This window comes from Onychostruthus taczanowskii, unplaced genomic scaffold (assembly GCF_017590055.1).
Source record: "Onychostruthus taczanowskii isolate IOZ18803 unplaced genomic scaffold, ASM1759005v1 scaffold52, whole genome shotgun sequence".
In the NCBI taxonomy this organism is placed as follows: Eukaryota; Metazoa; Chordata; class Aves; order Passeriformes; family Passeridae; genus Onychostruthus; species Onychostruthus taczanowskii.
Genome location: NW_024502791.1, coordinates 4915075 through 4941873, shown reverse-complemented (window position 1 = coordinate 4941873; position 26799 = coordinate 4915075). Strand labels below are relative to the sequence as shown.

Here is a 26799-nt window from a genome sequence, read left to right as displayed (position 1 = left end):
AGAACAACCTCGTTAGATAAATGTATTTTTTTCTCTTTTTAGATTTCTAATGTTGAAGAAAAAACATTTTTCTCTGAAAATAAAATAGCGAGCTATCAAGCCTGATTCTCTGAAATCCACTGTGTGAACTTTACTAACTCCCTTCTTAATATTACCTAACCTATAATTTAATTGGATATCTCTAGAACTCAGGCTTGAGCTATCCCTAAAAGTGAGAAAACGAAACATAAAAATCATGGAGACATTAAGTACTTTTCTAATTAATAAGATATCAAAGAAAAGTTTCCAGTACTGTAAGTCAGTTTTATTTAAAAAATAGAGTTCAAACATTGTTTTTTATAAGGTGCAACAGATACACTGTTTTCTACAATTAAAAAAACCAAAACAACAAACAGAGCTAAAGCAAAACTATAGACATAAATAGAGTGTCATCTAAACACGGAATCAGTGAGTCTTCTGTAATCCTTAAACATTCTTTTTCTGCTTCTTCAAAGCTTAAGAATTAATAATTAGTGTCACTGGGACAGCCAAAGGGTCTTTCTAATGTCATCCATTTCTGTACTTTATTATTAAACTTTCAGGTACAGATTGTTCCAAGTACACATCAGAAGCTGAATGTAACTTAACACAGTTCATGCAAAACAAAGGTAAAATACTGAACCTCCATCACTCAAAGATTTGCATTCCCATTTAGTTTAGTTGGGCATTTTTGAAGTCCAACTGCTTGAAGGACTGAACTGAGGTTGCATAAAGTCAACAGTATATACTAAAATACTCATGTAACTCAGATTGATAGCGCTACGTGACTATCTTAAGCTCTACAAATTCAAATAAATAGGGCTGAGATCTATGCCTCTTGGAGTCTATTCAGTACCTTCTAAAACAAATTTTGGAACACAGATGGAAAACAATGTCTGATAATGGGCTTGTTACGGGGAAATAAATCACTACATCATAACTGCATTTTTTGAGATAAGCATGTTATTAATTTATATTAAGAGTTCCCTTTCAGACACTAGTGTGAAGAGCAATAAAGGCTGTAGCATGGAGCCTAATTAGCAAAGTCTGTCCTGTCTCAAAGCCCTCCATGTCATTCTAGCATCAGCCTCAGCCTTGATGATAACACCAAGCAGCTGAAGTTAGCCATGAGTGTGCCATTCCTGGACAGCCAGATAGCGGCCCCTGCTCTGGTTTAACATCTTTTGAACATACACTAGAACAAGGAGCAGCACTACGTGGTTACATGTCCAAAGGTTTTTCCCTTGACCCCTTAGGTATTTAAAGCTTTCCATCTAGAAAGGAATGTGTTTGACAGAAGAGAACTGTACATCCATTCACCTGCCTTTTACTTGCATGGTAGTCCAGGGTCAAACTGCATTCACAACAACTCCATAAATCTCAATTCCTTCTGCTGGTGCTTGCTACAAATCACCATGTTGATTTTTTGGATCTTGTTCTTAAGCCCTGAGGGCTCCTCCTAAGTAGTCTAATAAGGCAAGGCAACAAGCTATCACAGGGGTGACTTGGTTTCAGTAAATCAGGCCTCTGGGTATTAATGGGAATTAACCACACAAGTCCATTCCAATGCATAACCACAGATTGAGTTTAACCTGATAAAACAAGTCAATACATACGTGAATTTGTATTCACAGCCAGATTAACCTCAGTTATGCAAGTCCATGTCTTTTTCTCAGAAAATTATAATGTTTTTTAGTGTTGTTACACTATATTGGTTGCTGTTAGCAAACATGGAAAGTAGAACATGGTCATACAGTTTTAATCCAAGAAGGAGATTGCCCTCAAAAGTCAGCCTTTTTAGCTTAGTCTACATCCCTTAGATTCTGGAAGTTATGGGTAGAGACTAACAATTGTATAAAGCCCCATTTGGATTCATTTGTGAGAATGAACTGATTTTATGATGGCTTCTCTGTTCAAATGAGGGAATCTAGTGTTTATGAGCATTGTTGTTGACCTGGTTGGTTTTTTATGAGTTTGATTGCTGACAGCTTCACAGAAAAATGTAAGAAATAATCACATTATGTTCTCTTTCCTATTTTCAGAGGAAAGGGATTGCTCAGTCCTATAGTTTACATGGTGTTAACATTATCCCTTTAATAATACATTGTACTGCAGCTGTTCAGTTAACAAAAAGTATACACTTAAATATTTATGGGCTTTGGCCAGAGCTACGTATATTTATGCCAGTCTGTTGCAAACACCATTGTTAAGTGGAGTACTTAACAGATTAAAATTATCCCTCTACTTCCGTTTCTTTCACTTCAGCAATTCGGGCCATGCTCCGTGTGAATGCAATGGGACACATGCCAGAAGGAAGCAGGGTCACTGGAGATAAGAGGAGGAATTTGTGACATAGAACTTCGGCATCTAATCAGGGTGCACCTGAGTAGCTGTCTCAGTGCAGGGACACAATACTCATGCACATTGCCTACATGTTAGATCAGCAGTCTGGGTTTGGGCTGGAGTAAGCAGCAGGCTGTTCTGGCATGGAAGGTCATCTCTATCCATGAGGAGCATTCAAACACCACCAGTTATCTGGGTGAATTTGAGCAAAAATACCAGAGGTCTTAGATGCCTAAAAGAAGGGACCAGGAGGTCTGAAGGGCACAGAGCACAACCTTTCTCCAATCTTTAAGTTTGCATCTATAAAGCAAGGGCAGTGTGAATTATGTGTTACAGAGAGTACAATTTGGTATTCTGTTACTGATGGCAGTATTGACTAAAGGGTTGACCCTCTTTATCTCACAGAGGATCAGAACAGGGGTTTAGGAAAATTTAACATTTTTACCTGAGTGACTTAGAGGTTTCTACCAGGGTCTGGTAATTCTTGTGTTCTTGGTGCAAACAGATAAATACTTAAAGCTTTCCTATGATCATTTGCATTCTCAGTCCCTCTGATCTTATCCAGTCACAGTGCTGTGAAGAGGAATTCCACAGTCTTATGACTGACAAGTGCATAAAAAGTAGATCTCTTACAGAATAAGTGTCTATGACTTTTAAATTAATTTCAGCTATCTCTTGGCAAATACAGACAAATGCCAAGAAAGAGCAATGACAGAAAGGACCTAAGTGGACAACCAAGAATCAATGCAGAATGTCATTCATTTGTGAAAAATTGTGATGTACATAAGGAAAGACAGTGAGGGATTCAATCTCTTGTCACTAACACTGATGAGAGACAGATACCACTGTCCTTTTAGTGCTTTTGAAAACTGTTTTATGGGCTTCTATGTTTTTTCCAGTTACCACAGCAAACCACAAAATACTAAATTTTACAGTACTTGTATGCAAAATTGCATAGAGAGATAATAAATTCTTACAAATAAATCCCATTTCAACATTTATAAGGGAAAGCTGGTTGACAGAAATGCTAAGCAGTATAAAATTCAAAAGACTAAAGCAGGGAGCAAGGGACACTACTTTTTAAAGTGATTTGAGGTGTAATCTTACTCTTTTCTTAAGACTTAAATCCAGTCTTGATTCATTAAACATTTACAAAATAAATGAAGATGACAAAGTCTTTCATTTAAAAATATGACAATTTTTGTCCATCATGAAAATGGCATAACTCAGTAGCAAACAAATAGCCATGATTCCAGTAACAAAAGCAACGGGCATTACTCATCTACACTCTCTGGCTTGGAACACAAACCTTTTTTTTCTTAGCAGCTTGTACATAAACAGTGTCTGCTGCCCTTCACACCTGCCTCAGGAGTTACTGTGACCTTGATGCCTCCCAGCGGTGCTCGTGGCTCTTTGTCTCCAAGTGCTGCATCACTTACACCCACCAGCGCTCCAACTGAGCTGTTGGAACCTCATTAAGGAAACACAGCTTGATGTCTGCAGCTGCTCAGAGCTTCTAAACTGCCTTCCTCACTAAATAAGTGCTGTCCTGCATCCACTCCCTCTGTCAGAGGCATATCAGGCCATTCCTCATATACGTTACCTTTTTCTCTTTAAGAAAGATGAAACAGCAAACACAGCCTCCATGTTAATCTAGAAGGGATTCCTTTGGGGTTACTTTCTTCCTCTTTACCAGTCTAGTTAAACATGATAGATTCAGGGTCCTGGTTTGCCATTTGAGCCATATGTCTTAATACATCCTTTTTAGTTATGATACCCAGCAGCCTCCTATAGGAGAAAAGGAAGTGAAAGGTCAACAATCTCATGTATCATCCAGGATTTTTCCCTGTTCAGCTGCAGGGACATTTTGTGAGTGCTTCCATACAGTACTGTCCATCTCATGTATTCCCCAATTATTACCTTTTTATAAAAGTATTCTCACCTCATGTATTTCTGCTACTTCAGCCACAATAATTAAGTGAAATACTTTGGCTTATTACCTCTTGTTGTTGGGAACATGACTGAGTGAGGAGCTACAACAACTAATACTTGGTGCAACAAAATAATAAGTTTCTTTAGGCTCAAGCTGTGAGGACCAGCAGTCAGACCCAAGGTACCAGTGCTTGGTAATACACAAAGTAAGCTAAAGCACAGGGTTTCTGAAACTCTCACTGCCTGACAGCATAATTCCTTCAAATTTAAATGATCTTTTCTCATTTATGTGAACATAAATGAATTACATCTGTCAAGATAGATGAGGCCTATGGGATGTCTGGCCTCAAGAGTCAAAAATTTCATAATTCTCAGTATTCAAGGGCTTTTTACTTCCAGTCCTTGAAGACCATTAGGCACTGAATATTGAAACTGTGTCATTGTTAATAGTTTTTCCACCTTTCATTTCACATAAATTCTAAAACTCCAGGTATAAATTTCTGAATCCAGGCACTTAAAATCAGAACCCTTATCTTTGTCCCAATAATGGTTCTTATTTTCTTAATGCTGAGGATACTGCATTGACAGTAACAACTGACATGCAATACTTCTGATTAACAAAAAGACTCTCTAACAGAAGAATAAATTTTAATCTTCCACATTTGGAAGTGATGGCTGTGGTTTGGCTATCCTGATATCACTAGATCCTGGCATGAGCCGTGATGCCCAAATATCTCAAATTCCATTGGAACTATGGGATGTTGTGTCTAGTCCACATGGTGCAGCTTTTTATTCCCCTAATTTCATGTTTGCCCACCTCCTTCAGCTGTTATTTGAGGGCCTTTGGTTTATACACCTTTCCATTATCCAATAAAGAAAGTTGAACAGAGTAATTTTCCTGCAGTGACACTTTTATCACAATTTTCACAAGCATCTAATCTAGCTGGATGTCTCAAAACAGGCATATCCTTTGCAAACAATACTGCTTGCCAGATCTGCCTCTACTGGAAACTGAATGATAGTGGAAGTCAGAACAGTTTATTTTGTATTTATTTTTGCCTTATCTAAATGAGAATACACTAAGGATTTGGGAGAGCAGAATGAAATATAACACCCTGCAAGCACCATTTTGGTTCCGAGTCTGACTTCTTTTGCTGCCCTGGAGATACGTGGGTGAGGTTCCCTTATTCATCCATTCACAAAATAAGGCAAAATAAAAATGTTCACTTTACTGTCAACTACTCACCCACTGCGAGTCACCAGGCACTGCCGGAGCCCAAGTTTTCGGAAGATATCGACCACAGTTTCCATGGGTGTGTGGTCGGTGACAGTGAAAGGGCTCAGGTTGAGAATACGCCGCAGTTTCAGCGGATGGGGACTGTTGGGTGGCAGCTCTGGGGGGTCTTCGGTGAAGTACACGATGGAGTTGCTCACCACCCCATCCTGACGCTGTCTCGCATTCTCTGCACAACACAAAAATCGGTGTAGATAGGGAATTAAGTTTGGTAATAAAAATAATCTGTCCTTTGGAAAGCAAGGTTTGATTTTGTCTTTAATGTACTGATGTCCCACAAATTTGGGTCACTGAGTAACTTTGAATTTCCTTGAGACACTGCTCCCTCAAAGCAAATGTGGTATTTTTATAGGCACATACTTTTCCTTGGTTGGGATAATGCTTTTCTGAATAAATATGCAGCTCATTGCATTCACAAACTTCACTAATCCAATTTCTGTCAAATTCAAATCAATGTATGTAATTTCCTCCATTGTGAGAATCAGAACAGAAACTTTATTACATGTCTGAAGGAGTGGAGGCGACAGCTGTGTAAGATCCCATCTGGCTTGGAGCAAAACTTTTCAGTGGATTTGGGAAAATGTGGACATGGTGAATGGATTTATGAACACAAAGCTGGGGAAAGACAAATTCACATTCCAGGGATCCAGGGGTGGTGTGGGTGTTTTTCTAGACCAGCGCACCTCGCTGGCATGCAGGGTAAATTTTGTGGGCTTAAACTTAATGCCTTAAATAGTTTGTGTATCTAGATTTTAAAAAGGAAAAATAAATTAGCTTCCTACTTAAAGGAAAATCGTAAAGGGGGGAAAAATATAGGGGTAAACAGCACATGTGTGACCATTTTCAGAAGTTCAAAAGCTATCATTAATACTTGGATCAAACTACAAAGTGAACATCACACTACATCTGGAGTTTGCATGATCAGTATAAGCCTTTTACTTAAAACATGCCCCAAGACTTACCATTGGAGTACTTTCTTTTCTTTGCAGTGTTTACCTCATCTCTACTCAACACTACAGGGTATAAACATTATATGAGACAGATTTCCAAATGACATACAACTTTTCACTCCCCAGAATAAGCATATCATGTGCTTGGCTCTGAGGGTTTAACTTTACTTTTTTAATAAATTATTGGAAATAGTTAAATTATTACTTTCAATTAACATAATTAACAATTAACATGCTTTTGCTCTTGAACACGTATTCCAAGCATATGTAAATATTCTTGGAACTCTCTGCCATCAATCAGAGTGAGAAACCTGCTCCTGTGACTTGTAATGTAGACAGTGATGGTTTCCAACATGTTTCAGCTGCATTTTACATTTAATGATCATTGTCTTGTAATATTTCTGGAACTGGAGCAGTGCTGGCTCAAACCTAACATCAGTACAGTATGTGATTCTCAACCTTCTCACCCCACATATTACAAGCCCTATTGCAATTTACAGGAATGATGTTAGTTTTGTCTCAGCTTGTTTCAATTCATACATCCAATTTCAAGTGTGAATATGCCTGCATAGTTCTTTGATATATGATCTGTGCTAAGAGGTAGCATTAATCAAACTGAAAGTAACTCCCACCCTTTGATAAAAACCTTTGACAGCTAGGTATTTCCTTCCCAAAGCTGCACCCTAAGAAATAGGGCCAAGCATTTTGGTTACCACATTGCTGTTCCCAAGGCAGCAGTGACCCTGAACAGCAGTGATTAGCCAAAGCCATGATTTCACTCTTCCATGTCAAACACCTCTCTAGAGAAATTTGAATGATGTAGTACTATGGAGGAAATTCAGTGGCATCAGAAAAATGGTGGATTTTGTAAGCAGTCTCACTGGATGGGGGAGTGGGAGTAAAGGTAAAACAGAAGAGCAGATCATTTTTGCAGTCAGTGGGTAAGAAAAACAGATACAGATTAGCAGAAAGAGCAAAGCAAATGGATAACAATGTCTGGTTTTACAGAGCAATCTATGCAGGCTCTTGTCATAGCTAGAGAGTGAATTAATTCTCCCAAATGTGAAACAGCCTCTCATATTCAGGGGTTCACATTTCACAGCCTATATCAACTATGCTGATCTCTCAACTCCACACTGGGAAAAGCATATTGTACAGGCCACCTGGCTATTGTCCAAGGCTCTGCCTTTTGCATGGTGCCTCTGGAGCTGGCCAAATTTAAGAAAAGCTTTACAGTGTCAAAAATTCCCCTTTGTAAGACTGCAAAGTAGGTGCCATCTAAAATGTAGACACCTCTTTCCCAGAGGGTGACTCTGCCACCCCACCTGCCTACCCACTCACCAAGGACCAATGGAAGGACACAATCCTCCTGAGGATGCTGCTGAGCAATTGGAAATGGCATTGCCATTCACTTTACAGGTATTTGATGCATTTATAGAGCACGCTCCACTCAGTAGGAAAGATATTACATAGGGGTAAATCATGAGGCAGATAGCTTTGTGGGAACAGGTATGTGATGCAAGACCCAGCAGCTATTGCCTTCATCCAAGAAGGCAGGTGTTTGAAGGAACTGGAGTACTTCCCCACAGTATTCCCAGGACCACCATACTACTGAGGCACAATTAATTTGGCCTGAGAAAGAAGCTGAAATACTTGATTGAAAGCATGTCTCAATGAAGAGTAAAAGGTTCTTACGTAGAGGTACCAGAGATAATTCAAACTGGGGAGGCATTCTGCAGGGCACAATGCCATAAAAAAAGAGATACTGGTGAAAGAAGAGATGCTGGAGTGGGCCCGACTCTGCTTTTGGTAAGACCTCATTCCCTGGCTGAAGTGCTGCACGGATGGGGTTTATGCTGTTCAGAAATGTAACTCCAGTATCTCTGTCAGGCTGAGCAGGTGAACCTGAACAGGTGAACCAGAGATGCTTCATCTTGTGTGATATTTCTCTCTTGGTAAGCAATTTTATGGCTTAAGGAGAATTGGTGTATGGCTCCATGCTCACAACCATGAAGCAAGCTGAGGCAGAGGCTCAGAACACATTACCTTGTGGTAATGTGTTCTGAGCCTACCACATACTATATACTACACATATATGCTACCACATACCCTTGTGGTAGTGATCAACAGTACCAACTCTGAAATTGAGGCAAAGCAATTTCAGAGAAAGAGGATTAGCAATCAAAAGGTTGCTAGCATGGTCTGTCCTGCCCTGTACTGGAACCATATACTGTGTCTTTCAAAATCAAATCCAGATTTTAAGTCACAAGGATACAAACCATACTGCAAAGATTAACCATTTATCATAGTGTCAGCACAGAATGACAGCACTCACACTCAGCCCAAGGTGAAAAGGGTTACCAAAGATCATTGGTGGCTGAGGATTTTAGAAAAACTTACCTATGCATGTAACAATTTAATTTTAAATCTGTCTCATTTCCTATATAAGATGCTCTTAATTAGAACTGATCAGGAGACAGTACCTTTTCCTCTGAAAAATGCAGAGGTCAAACAATTTTTGAACAGGAAGGCATTTTGATCTAAATGTTTACCGAGTTTAATTTTAACTGATTTCTTTGTTGTCAGTTCATAGCCCGACATTTTCTCACATTTTCTGGCAAGACCATTCAGCCACACTGCCATTTATGACCTGAAACAAGAGTCAGTTTCTCAAAGTGCTTTGACTCACTCCAAGCAGACTCTAGGTTTCTGATTTTAAAGTGAGGGCTTTGCATCTTCAGTCCATGCAATTTTCCCACTAACATACCTTCCTGAAAAGGAGATGCAAAAGACTATTAACTTAGGAAGGCACCAAGTGTTAAAGCCATGACATGGCATGGGCAGTATAAAAGACAGACCAAGGGTAGGCTGAATACATCTAAAACGTGCTTTAAAGGCTTCAATTTTTGTTTTAGCTTTGTGGGAACTGAGCTGGAAAGCAACCTTCAAAAATAACCCAAATTTTCCATTTATTAATTTTCTTGTCTGAAAAATATGTGAATTTCCATCAGAGACAGCAGCTTTTTTAAGGTGCCTGAACAGCAGGGATGAAACAGAATCATGCAAAGAAGAAGAATTCCAAGTCAAGGAGGTTTGCATACACCAGACATTCCACTCTCCTGCAAAGCACAAGGCAACCATACCCAGATGGCATCTTGCCTGCCTGCCCAGCTGGCCCTCAACACCACAGGACTGCCAGAACTGGGAGCAGACAGTGGGCCAGCCTTGCAGACCTCTGCAGTTCTGGATGCCCTGGGCCCAGAAAAGGTGGAAAAACTTGCTTTCATCCAATACACTTGTTCTTCAATCCCCACTTAGTCATCAGATCAACCAGGAAAGGACCTGACAGTCAAAATCTTTAATGACCTGGAGTCGGACTCTCAGGCAAGCAGCCAGCTATCCACTGGATGCCAGAAAAAATTCACCCATCTTTACAAAAAAATATTGTGCACTGAAAACTCTCCACCTGTAGCACTAAAATCCTGCATGTGAGGAAAAAGTGAGACAGAGCAACAGAAAGGAGCAGAGGCTATTCTATCATCAAAGTTCGTGACTGCCCCAGCCCTTTCTGGATGCCCATGGAGTGGGAAAGAAACTGATCACTATACTGGCTTTTGGTCTGGTTCTGACAAAACTTCTGGCATACGAGTTGAGTTTCTCTCTGTTGCCTCTAGAAGCATTTTATTTTATTCTTTTGAGTGACAGCAATATTAAGTCTACAAGGGTCAAGCTCACAAAACTCTCAAGGGTCAAGCTCACAAAATTCTATCAGGTGGTTTGATGCAATAGAAAAGCTTCCATGTCCTACTAACCAGTAAAAGTCAGATTAAAAGAAAAAATTAGATTTGGTGCTTGTTTATCCATTCTTCAAGGTGAATAACACTGCTAACCTCCTATCTTGTCTAAACTCCTTTCCAAACCAATCTTTTGGACATTGATACTCACTTATTGCAAGGATCAGCTCTCGTCTCTGTGCAAATCCAATAAGTCTCTCTGAGTCTTTAGAGACGACCACTGGAAAGCCATTGTAGTCGGTCTCTTTGATCAGTGTCTCCACGTCCTCCACCGTCATGCTGTCCTGCGTCAGCACGGAGAGAGGAGCCTCGCCGCGCCGCGGCCTCATCACGTCCGTCGCCAGGGTGCGGTGGGTGAACTCGTCCTTCACGTCCAGGAAGGGGTAGCCATTCAGATGAATGTGAGCTTCATAGATCCCTTCTTTCCCAAAGGCATCTGCCACCCACTTGCTTGTGACAGCTGCAGCCATAAGAGGGACAATGTACTCCAGGCCTCCAGTTAGCTCGAACATAATCACCACCAGAGAGACTGTCATTCGAGTAACACCACCTGCCAACAAGGAAAAGACTCAAGTTTCTCTCAGTGCTGGTATACATACTAAGCAGATCACTTACATTTTGAGCCTTACACTCAAAAATGCATGTAATTATTTATGCTGAGTACTTTGCTCTTATACTCTTAGGTTTGTTTCTCTGAAGAAAGGTATTTTTCATCTACTACAATTTTCATCACAATGTTTGAGGGAACTTGCTCATGCCAAAGTTGCTAGCATTGAAAAATAAACAATGAATGCTAAAAGACAGAGCTTTAAAACCAGAAAGGATGCCAAAAAAAATCAGCTTTAATGCATACTTGAGAAAGTAAAATTGAACCCTGCCATTAGCCCTCTAAAATGACTCCAAGAATCAGTTGAGTGCCATGGCTGAGGCAGGTAGGAACGTGCAGAGGTGGCCTTCACACTGGCCCGTCTATTGCAGTCATACTGAAGAGAAAGCTGAGCACTACCTTTGGGCACAACTTGGTTACAAAATCCTACCTTGGAACAGCTTAGGGCCACTGCAAGAGCTATGTTACAGCTTAAACCCCTGCTTTGGATATCACTATAGTAATACAGTTTGAACTGAGTACAACTTGGTTTGAGGCCATCCAGGCATGCAGCCATAAGCAGGGTTGTAGCTGTATTTTTCAATCTAGTCTTTCCATAATAATTTTATAAGCAAGCTCCTTGCTCCTTCAGTTTACATTAAAGGATAAAAATAATCACATAACTGAGGACAAGTGTGTATGTATCTCTGAATTATTAGGTAACATTTCTTTGCCTCAGTTAGAAAGGTAAATGTAATAAATCTGCTATTTTTAGGGCTCAAAATACATCCCCATTTTAGATGAGAAAAATCAGAAACAGGTCATTAAAAGATCTTTTTATCTAGCAGCATACAGAAATATTTGATTGTTGATTACTTAACACTGTGATCCAGATATGAATTTCATCTGAGGAATGCCTTAAACTTCTGACTGTGAAAAGCTGAGAGCAAATACCAGAGTAAGGATCATTTAATGCATACTTCATTTCTCTTACTTCAGGCAAGATAGTCTTTGGTACAGAACAGCTTAAGTACAAGCGTGACCATTCTACTGTATGTCTCACCACACTATTAAAAACCACTGCACCTTAATTTGGACCTTTTAAGAGGAAGGAATTGCATCCTCACCTTGAGTCCTTGTGCAGTTTTGGGCATCACAATATAAAAAAAGACATTAAGCTATTAGAAACCATCCAATAGAGGGCCACTAGGATGATGAAGCGTCTGAATGGGAAGCTTTTTGTGGAGTGGCTGAGGTCACTTAGTCTGTTCAACCTGAAGAGGACTAAGGGGAGACCTCATTCTGGTCTACAACATTCTCACAAGGGGAAGCAGAGGGGCAGACACTGATCTCTTCTCTCTGGTGACCAGTGACAGTTGACCCAAGGGAAAGGCCTGAAGTTGCATTGGGGAGGTTTAGGTTGGATATCAAGAAAAGATTCTTCACCCAGAGGGTGGTTGGGCACTGGAGCAGGCTCCCCAGGGAAGTGGTCAAAGCACCAAGCCTGACAGAGTTCAAGAGGTATTTGGACAATTCTCTCGGGCCCATGGTGTAATTTTTGGGGTGTTCTATGCATGGGCATGATTTGAACTTGACGATCCTGACTGGTCCCTTCCAATTCAGCATATTCTATGCTTCTATAATTCTATGCTGACTAGCAGATCATCTGCAACATCAGAGCCAAATTTTTTTGTGTTATTTATTTAATGAATATTAAGATCATTTATTGTACAGAAGAAGTGCTTTACTTGTTTGGACAGTGAGATTCATCCCTGCTTTTTTTTAAATGTCTACACTGCTGTGGGTGTCCACATCCAAAGGGATGATCCACATTGCCTTTATAAACTCTAGATAAAAACAGGCACTCTTGAGGCCAAATTCATCTGTTCATTTGCCTGGTTTTAGATGTGTATTGCCAGATGAGACTGATCTTTCCCATACCTCATTTTTCTGTTTTGACTATGAGGGGTATCAAGACAGTTAAGCTCAGGTGTTGATATCTATATTACAGACATTAAATTTTCAAGCAAATCCCACCCTTCCTTCCTCTATATTGATCGCACAAATGATCCTGCTTTTCCAATATGAGCATCCAAATCTGAAATTTTTCCAGCTCTTCCTGAGTTTTAATTTCACACCTACCCAACCACATTACTCATGTATTATGCCTCTCCACTATTTTTTCATATGCTGATGATGATATCAATAACAGCAACAAAAGGAGATGGAATATGCAAGTACACGAGGGGAAAGATATGATCAGGTAAAAACATGCTCAGACAGCATGCTTGTAACATTCTTCTTGCATCTATGGCTAGAAATTTGATAGATGAAATATTTTTCAATAATCTTACTTTAATAGTTAACAGATCACTGCTGTTATATCTAATAAATCCTATTTATTGAGTATAATCCAGTATTGGCCTATGATCAAAATGTAAACCAAAATACAGCGCAGTTGACCATCACAAGACACACAGCCAGTAAGACACAGAATTTTTGCCTCTGTGTAGCTTAAAATTTAGCAAAAACTGGGATGTTTTCTTCCTGCACCGAGAGAGAGCACAGTCTAAACAAGCAAGCAGCTTTAGTCCAGTTACAGTGAATTTCATTACATCAAATGGAAAAAATGCAAGCCAAAGTACTCCTGCTTGGAAACTTGCAGCCTAACTTCAATTTGTTCTTTCCTTTTCTCTGCTTTTTGGCAGACTACAAGGAATAGACATCAATGACTGCAAGCCTTTCTGCCGCTGACTATCTGGCAGATCACTGGAGCAACCCGTAGAGGAAGCTGCCCATTTTTTAGCCCATCACGTCTTGATTTCAACTTCAGTGGCACCCAGAAATGCCAACACAAACAGCTAACACCGACACAGGGCCCTCCAGAGCACGTCCCCAAACATCAGTGTTGGTCACACACAAACCAGTGACCAGCAGAGACCGTACCCAAGCAAGCTGCTGCTCCCACCATAGCGTAAAGTCCTGGTGTGACACAGTCTGCCCCAGGTCTGCACCAGTTCCTGAAGATGATCCAGTCATGATGGTGGTATGCCAGCTGCTCCACTCCAATCCCAACCATCCTGCCAGCTATGGCGCCAACAGCCATGCTAGGAATAAAAAGGCCTGAAGGGATCTGGAATGAAATATAGACACATGAGCACCTTGACAAAAAAGGCAAGTATCAAACAATTTTAATTAACAGTAAGAGAACCAAGTTTCCATAGCCTCATGGCAGCCTACAGGGCTGATCCCCATGGTCTGGCACAGTTTTCTGCAGTGACTGAGTTTATGTGGCTACGTGTGTATTAATAGCTTTATAAAATGTTAGTGCATTTTTAAAAGACATTTTGAATCCTATCTGCTGCATCCCACTGAATTAGGGAGATAAATGCTGTTTCTGAATAATAGTTTGCTTTTGAAGACAAGATGTTCCTGGCTTTGCCTTTATTGCTTTCTCAGCAGGAAGTCAGGAGCTGCTGATGGTTCTGTCATAGGCTTGAGAATAAGCTTAACTGAAAATAACATCTTGATTTCACCCTCTATCAGGTGGAGCACTTTACAGTTTTATTACTACTTTTTCAGGCTAAATCAGACAAGATTTTAAATTAAATGTCAAATGAAGAATAAAAATTCAGAAAAAGGGGGCTGACTGCTCAGAGGCAACTAATCCTCCATCTCAGTTTACAATATATATTCCAGGAAGCTCTGTGAATCATTACTTTGTTGTCTGCTATACAGACAAGTCACAAATCATTAAAAACAGTATTTAAATGAGAATGGAGGGGGGAAAAAGAGAATGAAAATGCACTTTGCTTGGATAAGTGCATTTCCTCTTAGATGTCAAGTGCACCAGCAAGTTAGGGATGCATTTCCTGCTGGAGAAGACAATTCAGATCTGTGACAAGGGCTTCCAGATAGCTTTTGTTGTTTTCAGAGAGGAAAGCCTATTATATCTTTTTAAGTCTGAAAATATACCTTGAGCTTCCTAGAGAACTTAACTAATCACCTCATCAGCACAGCCCAGAGGCATCTAGGGCTGATGCTACAGCCCCCACCACATTGTGTTCACCACATTGTGTAACTTTGCTGATGCAGCTCAATTGAGTCTTCTTGATTTAGTGGGTAAAGCTATTTGGTCTGTTCTTTTACAGACTGATTGAAACTGTCAATTCTTTATTTATTGTTAGCTTCTAACAATTTTTAAGTATATAGGATAAAGAATTACATTTTGAATAAAGAACCAAAGCTTTTAATGAACAAGCATAACAGTGGGCTGTCAGCCATAGATCAGTTTCTAGAGTGAAAGGCTACACTCAGTTCAAGTGTAGTGTTTAAGAGAAAGATGAGATACTTTAGTTTTGAACATAGTATAAAATATAGTGTATAACTAAGAAAAGCTTCTCATTGTCTGCAGTCACCAGATCCACAAATAAATGCTCAGATAATGAGAGCTGTAGACAGACAGAACCTGTTTTTTATGTGCTCTATTAATCAGATATATAGAGTTCACCACAAACAGCTTGGTATATATGGAAAGCTCGGATAAATTGTTCTTGGACCTTTCATCACTCATTTATGGGGAGAAGGAGCTGCTGAAGGAAAAAGCTGCAAATCCAGAATATTCAAATGACACATCCGTTAGTCTTCTCGTTCATTCCCCTTTTTTCTGAGCTACAGTGCTTAAAAATATTCAAAAATAGACCTTTTCAGCCACTTTTATATTTCTGTGATGCTCTAAATGCATAAAATAGTAAATTTAAAATTATTACTTCCTTGAGTATAGCTATCTTGAGGCACATTAAGACATTAATCCAACAAGACAAACAACAATGTAAATAGCCCATATCCATGAGAGAGCTAAAAAACAGCTGCAGTGGGAATCATCTTGAAATTGCTTATTGGCAACAGTGGGTTTAAATTTCCACACAGATTTCTTTTTCACTTAACAAAACCACAGATGACTAGAAGATGGAAAAGGAGGGCTCATCCCTCTGCTGCCACAGGGGCCCACAGGGCACAGTGCTGGCAGGGACATGAGCCAGAGTATCTCAGTGACAGCCCCGTGGCAGGTCAGAGACAGAGAGAGCACAGATGCCCATGGCAGCCCATCTGTGGCCTGTGCTCCTGCACCCGCCCCCTGTTGTCACATTTTCTTCATAGAGAAAAGTAAGGCACAATTCTTCCTAGGAATATTTCTGACATTCACATTTTCTGAACTTCAGAGAAAGTGAAAACACAGTTTTTCACTTATTTGCTGTGCCTGTGTTGTGTTAAAGTAGAATGCAATATGGAGATTGTTTATCTCAAGTGAAGATGTTTCGTTTCCTTGGCCTATCAGGGCCAAAAGTGTGTGTGTGTCGGGACTATCACGAGACAGACATGGGAGAGTCAGGAGATGAGTGCAGTTCTGTGCAGAGGGAGTGCATGGCAGATTCAGTTTAGATTAAATGTATATAGTATAGTATAATAAACTACATAAATATATATAGTATATATAGTAAATATATATAGTATAATATCTTCTGATAAGATGGAGTCAGATGCATTATTCTCTCTCTCTCACCAACGCCAGGGATGCCTTTGATTAGTAACAGCCCCCGATTTACCTTCATGCCAAAAGTGAATATTGTGATGACAATTTTGAACACCAAAGCCAAGGCGAGCTGCCACATGGCAGAGTAGACTCCAGGGCCAGCAGGTCTGTCGGGAATGTCATCCACAGGCCGGGTCATGTTTGGGTCGTTGATGTAGTCGCAGAGCTGCGAGGACTCCAGGGCACCGCAGTCGTTGAAGAGCTCGGAGATGAGCTCGCTGGTGCTCCTGCGGGTGTAGGGGTTGGGGTAGGCGATGATGGCAGTGATGGCTGTTATCACAATCACCTCCAGCACCGGGTACTTCCCAAGCCTGGTGGTTTTCCGCCTCCTGCACCAGGCGATGTTGCATCGGATGAAGAGGGTCCCCCAGAGGCCCCCAAAGACGCCGAGCAGGATGAAGGGGAAGAGCTCGGCCATGTACCAGGGCGTGTGGTACTCCACGTAGAACAGCACCAGCCGGCTGTTTCCAAAAGGATTGATGGACCTCAGTGTGAAGGCAGCCACAAGAGCAGCAAAAAATGACCTCCAGAGGGTTTTCAGGGGAAAGTAGTAGCTGACCTAAAACCCAGCAAAGACCATAAACATTTCACTGAGTGCCACAGAGGGTGCTTCAACTACCACCACCATCTGTTTCATTTGACTTTACTGTGAGCACTAGACCTTACCACTGCCAGAACATGTTCACAAAGGTATCAGAAAAGGCATTTTCAGATTTCAGAAAAGGGATAGCAACTAGTTTAAAACTGATAAATTTTAATCCAGAGTTGCTGTCTAGAGAGTAGAAGAAACGCTTGACAGCTTGGTCCATGCATTAGCTAGCTGGAGGCTGGAGAAACCTCAGCAGGATATATTTCCATACTGAGTCATCAAATTTGTTTCCAGAAAGTCAGTGCCCTTCTGCTACTCAGATTATGCTAAAATACCTGGTTATTTCTTATTACTGGAAATCATAGATCATTTTTGTTATAGGGGAAAAAATAAGCTTATAAATATTTGAAAAAGAGTGAGTAATCTTGGAGAAAGGTATCAAATTAAAATGTATTTACTGAAGCAAGTGAACTGCCAGGTCTCACCTCTTCCAGACTAAAAAGCACACCTCCGATTGGAGCCCCAAAGGCAACTGAAACTCCTGCAGCTGCTGCAGCTGAAAGTACCTACAAAGCAAATGTTTACATACAAGGCATGAGTTGTTTGAAACCCTGAGTATCCAGACAGGGAAATTAAAAATTTATGAGCCAAACTCACCTCTCTTCTCTTTCCTTCATTCTTGCTGTACTTAGAGAAAAGGCTGCTGAAGAAGTTTCCACAGCAACAGGCCACATGGACTAATGGGCCCTCTTTCCCAAGGCTGAGGCCTGAAGACACCACCAGAACCAAGGTGACTGTTTTGATTAAAAGTGTCCATTTTCCCAGGTAGCCCCTAATAATGAACCCACTCAAGATGGTTTTTATCTGGAAAGCAGGAAGAACATGTTGAAAAGATGAAGAATCCTTTTCTACTCTGAACTTTCTAATGAAGTTAAAACTCCAGCAGAGTTTAAAAAGTTGCAGACTGCTTGAAAAGAAACAGTGATGGAGAGAAAGGAACTGTAGGTAGGGCAGCTTTCCCACAGCAATATCTGAGCAGGGGTTAAGCAGACCACACTTTTACTGCTGTTACGGGTGGTCCCCATAACAGGCAGTAAGGACTCTCACAGAGATCAATAGAAATATGAAACTCTTACATATATCCTTGGCCTACAAGATCAGAGTTAAGCTGGATTTGAGTTTAACAAAGCAGAAAAAAAAAGCAAATAAACAACAACAGACTTTTTCCAGATAAAATACACAAAAAAAGTTCTAGATATTTGGAATCACTGTGCCATAAAACCATGCACATATTATGAAATGAGAAAGTCCAGAAGATCACATTTCTAAGCATTTTGTCTTAATTTTGCAAGTGAGTGGCTCAGAAAGCACAATGCATGTGCATGACACAAAGGCTGCAGGGTGGGATTTGGGTTTGGGCTCTAGGCATGCAAATGGGCTGGAGCTGAGCCTCACCTCACACGAGGCATTAACCGCTTGGAAACTGGCTTTATAGTTAACTATGAGAACTTTCTAAAACCACAAATATATTAAACACATAACAAAGACACACATCACTACTTTCAAACATGTAAATTATTCAAATATTTTAAATTATTTGTGGTGAGATTTTTGAAACATTTGGATGCTTCTCTTAGAGATCAGGAACAAAAGTATGCCAAGATTTCTAAGCTTTGGGCTGTTAATTCTGTCTGCCAGATTCCTAAATAATAATTCCAGTAGTTCTATAGCACTTCTAACAAGAGATTGCCCTGATTTCAAAGACTTTTAATAACTATGCTGGTTGAATTACAAGGTTCTCCATTTAACTGTTTAATTATGGACTGAGGCTCAATATGTAAAATATTGAAAACCAAGTAGATATTTTGGCTGCTATAATGTTGTCATGCTGGCACAATGTGCATTACTCTGTCTTTAGGAAAAGAATGTGCAAAAGATGTGCACCAGACACTTTTCAGGCATCCCAAATTATGGGCATCTTCAGCAGTTTAGGAAACCTTAGCTTTGTAGACCACCCTCTTCTTTTTATTTCACTTTTATTTAGAGTTTAGCCTAGAAAATAACTGGTTTTGTAATTGGCCCAAGTAATTTTATCCTAGGAAAATTCTCTATAATCTTCTAGTAAGTATGTCTCTCAGAGATGTTGATTTTTAATTCACACTCTGGCAACGAACAAGTACGTGCATTAACCTGTCACAGTGACATATGAACACTTTTTACTATGAAAAACTTAGATGTTCACCATAAAAGCATAAAAAAGGAATGAAGACAGATGAGATGGAAAGACAATTTTCTTTGTTGCTATGCTATCTCATAGTATAGTTTTGGAATGGGAAAAGGTAGTAATTTTTTTGTTGTGGTTTGAGTTTTTTTGGATATTCATGCACAAAGAGAAACTCACCTCTGGGATTCCAGAGCCACAGGCATAAGGAGCAAACACTCTGACCAGGGAGACTGCCAGGAAAGCAAAACATAGAGCCCACATAATGTACAGAAAATAGTTTAGAATGTAAGCACTTGCACCCTAGAAAAATAACAGTAACAAACATTGTTAGACAAAAGCAGATTGGCAAATCTCACACTTCTACTAGTGATCATGATGGCATGGAGCCTGACTTTTCATTCACATGGTAAGTGCTGTTTTTCCTCAGGTAGGACAAATAACTTTATATGCTCCAATAATTTTATTACTCATGGAAAGAAGCAGCATACTAATAAATACCTAACCCAGCACCCACAGTCTGTTTGCAAGGGACCCATATACCTTAAACTGAGCATCTTTCAAGCACTAAAAACTCTAACTAACCCTCATAAAGTTCCAAAACATCAAACAAATACATCATAAGGGCAAAAGCAATAGGTAATAAAAGGCACCTAATGAAGGAATCTGCTGTGTTCATCCCATGATGGGGGACAAGGAATGAGACTTTGATACGTATTTTTCCAAGGGCTGGTATTCAAAGGTCAGTTCTCCATACAGATGGTGATTTTTCAAACAACATCCCTGTGTACATCAGTAGCCAGTTCAGCTCACAAACAGGAAGGGTAAAACCATACAAAAATAATTTCTCTCTATATAGTGCTGTACATGATAGGGTTGAAAATAATTTGAAAACACCATAGCTTGGCAGAACCCACTCACACATCTCAGGCTGACTGGGATGATTTTAAAATATTAGGGCAAAAATTACTATCTTCAAACTGAATAGCTTTACTTTTCTAACAGAATGGGAATGCTAATGATCACTAGCAATGGTTGACTGTGCAGTGCCATAGTGAAAGCATAGTCTATAGTAACCTTCAAGTTTCTACCTTTTTCCATTGGTCAAGTCAAAACCTTTGTTTTCAATACCTCTGCCTCTTCACACGCATTTTTTTTAGATTAATTTCAAAAACCCACCTACATGGACAAAAGAGAATATACTCAGCAGCATCAAATCAATACAAGGAGCTTAAGCCTTCAAACAATATCCTGTAGCAACATGACACAGAATAAAAAATTGAGATGAATCTCAGTGCCTGAATTGGTATGAATCCTTCACCTCCAAGTGAACTCTTCCTACCGGATGCAATCCCAGCTGCTCAAGAGCATCAGGGCCCCTGTCTCTGCTCTGCAGGACAGCAGCCTGGATATCAACATTATGATAAATCAAGTAGGAAAACAGGCATTAATCAATTGCATTAGTTAACAGGGCTGGCCAAGCCTTGTTCCCAGTCATAAAAAACTTAAGAGATGAGAAGTCTCCCTGTTTTCAAATCTGCAAGGAATCAACTTTTAACAGCATGTTTGCTAGCTTCATTTTCCAGGTGTGTCCAAACGAAAATACAGTAAGGATACCACTAACCCTTATCCTTATGGATGTACCTGGAAGAAGGGCAGTTTGTTAAGCTGGTGCTTGCTGAAGTTAGCAGCTGGTTTTGCTGATGATAGCAGAATGCTGAAGTGATACAGTGTTATCCCCCGAGACTGAGCAGTCATGGATCCCACACTGGCAGTGATTGACATCTGGCTATAGTAACCAAGGGGTTTTGTTGCTACAGCTGAAGACAGTCTCGTGAATGTCTTCTCCTAGTGCTTTCAATTACAAACAGCTATGACAATATTTACTCTTCCTCTAGAGAAAACTCTGGATATCTTGCCTCAGGGCAAAATCCTCCTGTCAATGTGAACATGGAATACCTCCAAAGAAGGCCAACACTATTACAAAAATTTGGCCCTTCTAGGGTTGAGTAGAAGCTGTAGTTTTGCCTCTAAATTCATTGGAGAAAAATTAACTTTGTTTCTTTTTACTTCTTCTTCTTCTTCTTTTGCATCTTAGAAGTCATAAGAAAACTCTGTCAGCTCGTTACTGCAGTCACACATACACCTACAGTGCTGTGGCAGGACCCCACAAGAGTCCATATGGCCAGTTCAACCTTATCCCTTGGGACATCTTTCATTGTTACATTTTCCAGATATCTGGCATTCTGCAGGTTCAGTTGCAGCAGTTTCTAATGATTAATAATATGAAAACCTTTGGGAAGTGAAGTAGCAGTAACTCAGTATAGCAAATGGTTCATTTCGCATCCATTACATGCCATTACTAAGACTCTGAAACCGTGAAAGTCTTGAGCATGTACACTGGAGTCAGGACTGAAGCAGATCACCAGCAGAGCTGATCCTGCTATGACCCTTTCCATGACAGCTCAAAAGACTCACCCTGGAAGCAATAGTAATGAAGCAAGAAGGAAAACTGAGCAAAATTTTGTATTTTAGTTTGCAAGACCAAGCAATATTTCAGATCTGGTGTCAGTCCAATTTAGATACAAATGGAACACAATTGAAAACAAGCCTCACAAACTCAGAACACTGAAATAAACCACATCCCTCAGGATGCCCTCCAATGTGTGCCTACTCCAGAGGCCCAGAGCTCTACTCTGACTCGATGGGGATCTCACAGTTTGCAGACTCTCTCCTATGGATGTTTCAGCAGAGTGTGTCCTCAAGACTGACAGGTTCAAGGCTGCAAAATTGAGAAGTGGGTTTCAGGTTTAGAGAGGCTTCCTTGTCCTATAGTTCTCAGCTTCATGACAGGAGATCCAGAAGCCCTGGGATAGGAATTCAGTCCATTGCTAGATGAAGTGTCATGATCCATGAGAGACATGGGCTCCCTTCCTCTACCCTGGACATGTGCAAGCCATCAAAAATGGGGTCCTCAGCTCCAGTGAAGCTGGGGTTGGGACCAAACTGAATCTGCAGAACAGGGAAAGTCCAGATCACCACTGACATCTGATGACCTTTTGATCTGCCAGTGAATTTGAGGTTTTGAAACTTTCTCACACCAAAAAACTCTCATCGCCTCCTCTTCCAAACCAGAAGGATGAAGGATAATTGGCTTACAAAACAGTGATTAGGGAGGAAAACATAGCTTGGTAGGTGACTAATGGGCTATTATGTTATCCATAATAATGTATAGCAAGCCTCTGCTTTGGGCTCATTTTATGGGAGCACTAGAATGGAAACATTATTCAAGAGATGCCATAGGAAAAGTCACAATTCTCTGTGCAAATGTGTGTATAGGGTTTATCACAGCCATAAATTGGCAAAACCACAAGGAAGAACTGATCTAAATCTCAGTCCTCAAAATGTCAAAGTTAGTTGGCTATGACGAGACAGAATTACAGTCACACATAAAAAAAGAAGGCATGTCAGACCAGAGTACCTTTAGGGAAACTGCTCCAAATACTTTTTGCCTAAATTGTGCTCCAGTGTGCACTGTTGTTTTATAGGGCTCTTCTGTAAATGTCAGCCACAAAGTGAAACATAGTGGGGAAAACCCCAGCAAAATTATTCTGAAACTCAGTCAAGTTCAGCGTATTTTGATACCTACTAAAATCTTCTACCTCTACAGAAACCATACAGCACAAAACTTGCCCATATCTTAAGCCTTTTGAACAGAAGCCTTTTGAATAAAACTGAATTTTTCCTTTCCAAATTCACATTTTTATTGGGCTTTCCCTGAGATTTCAGTGTAACAGTAACAGACAGACATATTAGTAATATTTACAGCCTCCAGCAGACCCTCAGGAACCCATAGATCTTAAAGGCACATTTATTTTAGGAAAGTAACTAAAACTAAGCCAAGATGAACCTTTTCTTATTTGTCCTACTGTGACAGTACACCAGGAGGTGAGAAGCTGAATTTGAACACAAAGTGAGTGAAGTTTCACAGTGCTCACCTGGCTGATAACTTTTCTAAAGGCCACAGCACACAACAGTCATGACTGCTGGTTTCGAGAAGCAGAAGAAAGCAATAAATTTTCTCAAGGATATGCATCTTTCCTATATTTCAGCCAAAGTAACAGAATGACAAACACATGCACAGGATTTCCAAATCCCCTAATAATTTTTAAAGTTTCCTCTTTTTTCCCTCCTGTGTCTGGTGGCCAAATAAACAATATTTTGTTTCTTTTTTTTTTTTTTTTTTGGTTTTGTTTGTTTGTTTGTTTGGGGGTTTTGTTTTTGGTTTTGGGGTTTTTTTGTTCTCTTACATTACAACATCAGCCCCATGCTGATACCCATATATCAGGGTAGTATTTCTTCACTTCCACAAAGACACAGCCACCCCAAACATCTGTTAATGAAGACCAGGGTGAAGCTAGCAAACCTCTGGCAAAGGGAAGCTCAGCGCTGTGACTGGCAACCTGGCTGAGAGATTTTTGTCTCTGATCATACAGTGAGAATATGCAGGGACAGTGAGCACCCCACTACTTCCACTAGGGTTAATTAGAGCTATAGAAAATTGAGCTATATATATATACATATATATTGTATGCACAGACACTCCCACCTAGTACTTCTTGTCCTGTAAGGTAAAGCAGCACTGAAGGGAACATGAATGACACACTTGCCTGCCAATGAAGGTGTCCTCAAACATTGTCTGCAGGACCAGACAACCTCCACACTGGGGGAAGATCCAAGACAACATCTCCAAATCACCCACTCGCACATCATATTCAGTTTTTGTCAAATTCAAGTCAGACATAAGAAGGAAGGTGGGATTTTAGACAATAATTTTGTCAAATATTTGAGTTGTGAAGGCATCAATATTATTCAATATATTAAATAACTTAGGTTGGAAATGAAATGTGGGTTTTGTATTTTTTCTACAGGTGTTATCTGCCAAATGGTGTACAGAAAGGCTTCTTTTTATTGTTTTCAAAATTAAACTTTCACCTGCTTTGCTGTGAAACAGCATTCTTTGTATTCAAAATTACTATAATTATGAAAAAAAAGTGTAAGGAAAAAAAAATCTGAAAATATAAGTTGCATGTCTGTCCAGATCAGCTTTATTCCTTCTTGTCCAACAAGAAATCCCTGCAAATCCTTCACTCTAGTGACTCCCAGGGAGCCCACTCTTTCCCTATTTTTTGGTGCTAGCTAAATCTCTTGATGTGTCATAGAGAGACTGATTGCAAGGGATAAACAAGCAGTTCTTATGCGGCTCCTTGTATCAGAATACATAAAACCCCATCTGCAATCCCAAACATATCCCTCATAAATGTATTTGTCAGTGCTTATCTTTTTTTTGTCCCATAAAATTACATTTAAAAGGAAAAAAAGAAAATGCAGCTCAGGTCCCCTGGTGATTATGCTACGTGTGTTATGAAACACTTTTAGTTTAATACTGATAAAAAGAGAGTGCAAGCTCACAGTTTTCCAGTCTCCATTGCACTGAAACCACAGAACCTCCTTCAGGTTAAGCAGATATTGCTTGTGGAAATGTCTTTTTCTGCAGTGTGCTCAGTTTATTACTTTCCCTTTCAGAGAAACCCTCTGGGGGAACATCAGCAAGTATGGAAAAGGGCAGTGCCTGGCCTGCTGCGACCCCGGGCTAATCAGGCTCCCGTACCTCAGACTGGCTCACGAGCAGCTCCGACCATTTCTGCCACTGGGGACACTTGTCCCTGTCATCAAATGTCGTCTCGTTAGACGTCCAGCAGCACTGCTCATGGCTGTACCAGAAGGCAGACAGGCAGACACCCTCTTTCAGGTCAGTCATCCAATCCACAGCTAAATCTATCACTCCAGCTAATGTACCTGGGAAAAGAAACGCAGAAAAAGAAATGCTGGCATTAAAAACAACCAAGTTGCAAGGACAATAGATCTAATTTTAATAACATAATAAAAGCTGTTATTTGGGTAAGCAGGCACAATGTAAGGCTGTGTTCTCAGCCTGGAGAAGAGAAACAGCCTCCCAGCAGCCTCCCAGCACCTGAAGGGAGCTTATAAGAAAGATGGGGACAGACTTCTTATCAGGGCAGTAGGGCAAGGGCTAACAATTTTAAACTAAGAGAGGTTGATTTAGACTAAGTATAAGGAAAAATATTTTTACAATGAGGGTGGTGGAAACACAGGAATAGGTTGCCCAGAGAGGTGGATGCCCCATCCCTGGAAACATTCAAGGTCAGGTTTCACAGGATGGCCCTTAAAGTCCCCTTCCAACCCAAACTATTTTCTGCATCAATAAATACAAACATGCCAAAGGACTGGAGGCAATAGCAAGTTTTTCTGACCTTCAATGCTCTCTCATAAGCTTTTATTTTAAACATCATCATTTTCATACTGACTGATGGCCAAATAGGGGAGATATAAGCACTGCCAGGCTGCAGGCTGTCCCAGGCAGATTCCCCATCTGGCTGAGATGGGGAGGACGTTGTGCAGGCTCTCTATACACACACTTGTCCACGGGTCTCAAACCTCACTGTGTATTTCAGGGGTAATGGAGGAGAAGGATATCTATGTTTATGTACTGCTTTACTGGTCCCAGCAACCTTTTAGAAGGATGATTTCATTACAGATACAATGTAATGCAAATTGTGACTTATGAACTTAACAGAATGGGGCTTTTTATATGTGTGTACATTGATTAGCAATCTGGACATGCAGAGTAAAATTATCCTTCAAATCCTCCATGTACCACACGGCTCGTTTCAGCTTCTCCCCGGTAATTCCACAGAGCTACAGTGACACCCGCTGGCCACCAGACACAGGTAAACTTTGTGCCTCTTTACACAGACACAAAGAAATAAAATTTCTGCTTCTCTAGGTCATTTGCTCATCAGCAATAACAACCAGCCGCAGCAGCAGCACCCTCAGAGCAGGTGGGTCCCCAGGAATGCAAAAGCAAGCAGGAATGGAAGGTTGGGAGCAGCCAGATCACAGAGAAGCAGACCTGTGTGCTGTCCCTATATCCATACTTTCTGGAAAGAATTAAACCACCAACTGATAGAAGAGTCATTTAGTGTTCTTCAGATCCCTCTCATATACAACAGAAAGCAGAAGTCATCATTACTTTTACAAATAGTCATTAATAAAATTTCAGGAGACTGCTAATTTATTTGAACAGAATTTATCAATGTGTATCAATGTACTGGGGAAAAAATGCAAACTGGTTTGATGTTTCCAAAACTTATAGATTTGTGGCTCCTGCTAAGAATGTAATTACGTGAAGCAGGGCTGGGGGCTGCTCCCTTTCCCCCAGCAGCTGGGGCACACAAGTGGGTCTAAGAGCTGATTTATTTCATCTGGAACTAAAGTCTTCTGATTTTCATTTCTGTGAAAGAGACAGGGGGTGAAAACACATTTCAAATAATTCAAGCCTTAAAAAGGATACTTGCCCCCACACTGACAAGCAGTGGTGCTCAGGGTAGCAGTGAA

The 26799-nt window shown here is 40.4% G+C and overlaps 1 protein-coding gene across 1 annotated transcript in view; it reads right to left on the bottom strand.

Moving 5' to 3' along the window:
* Window positions 1-289: 289 nt before the first annotated feature.
* Window positions 290-26799, bottom strand: part of CLCN4 (chloride voltage-gated channel 4) — a 44576-nt gene continuing 18066 nt past the window's right edge. Inside the window, exons 4-12 of the mRNA XM_041416529.1 lie at window positions 24992-25179; window positions 19501-19623; window positions 17757-17963; window positions 17585-17665; window positions 16524-17069; window positions 13864-14050; window positions 10483-10881; window positions 5540-5756; window positions 290-4149 (exon numbers count right to left, since the gene is read on the bottom strand). Of these exons, the coding sequence (XP_041272463.1) occupies window positions 4059-4149; window positions 5540-5756; window positions 10483-10881; window positions 13864-14050; window positions 16524-17069; window positions 17585-17665; window positions 17757-17963; window positions 19501-19623; window positions 24992-25179 (2039 nt within the window). The 3' untranslated portion in view covers window positions 290-4058. The remainder of the gene's footprint in view (window positions 4150-5539; window positions 5757-10482; window positions 10882-13863; window positions 14051-16523; window positions 17070-17584; window positions 17666-17756; window positions 17964-19500; window positions 19624-24991; window positions 25180-26799) is intronic.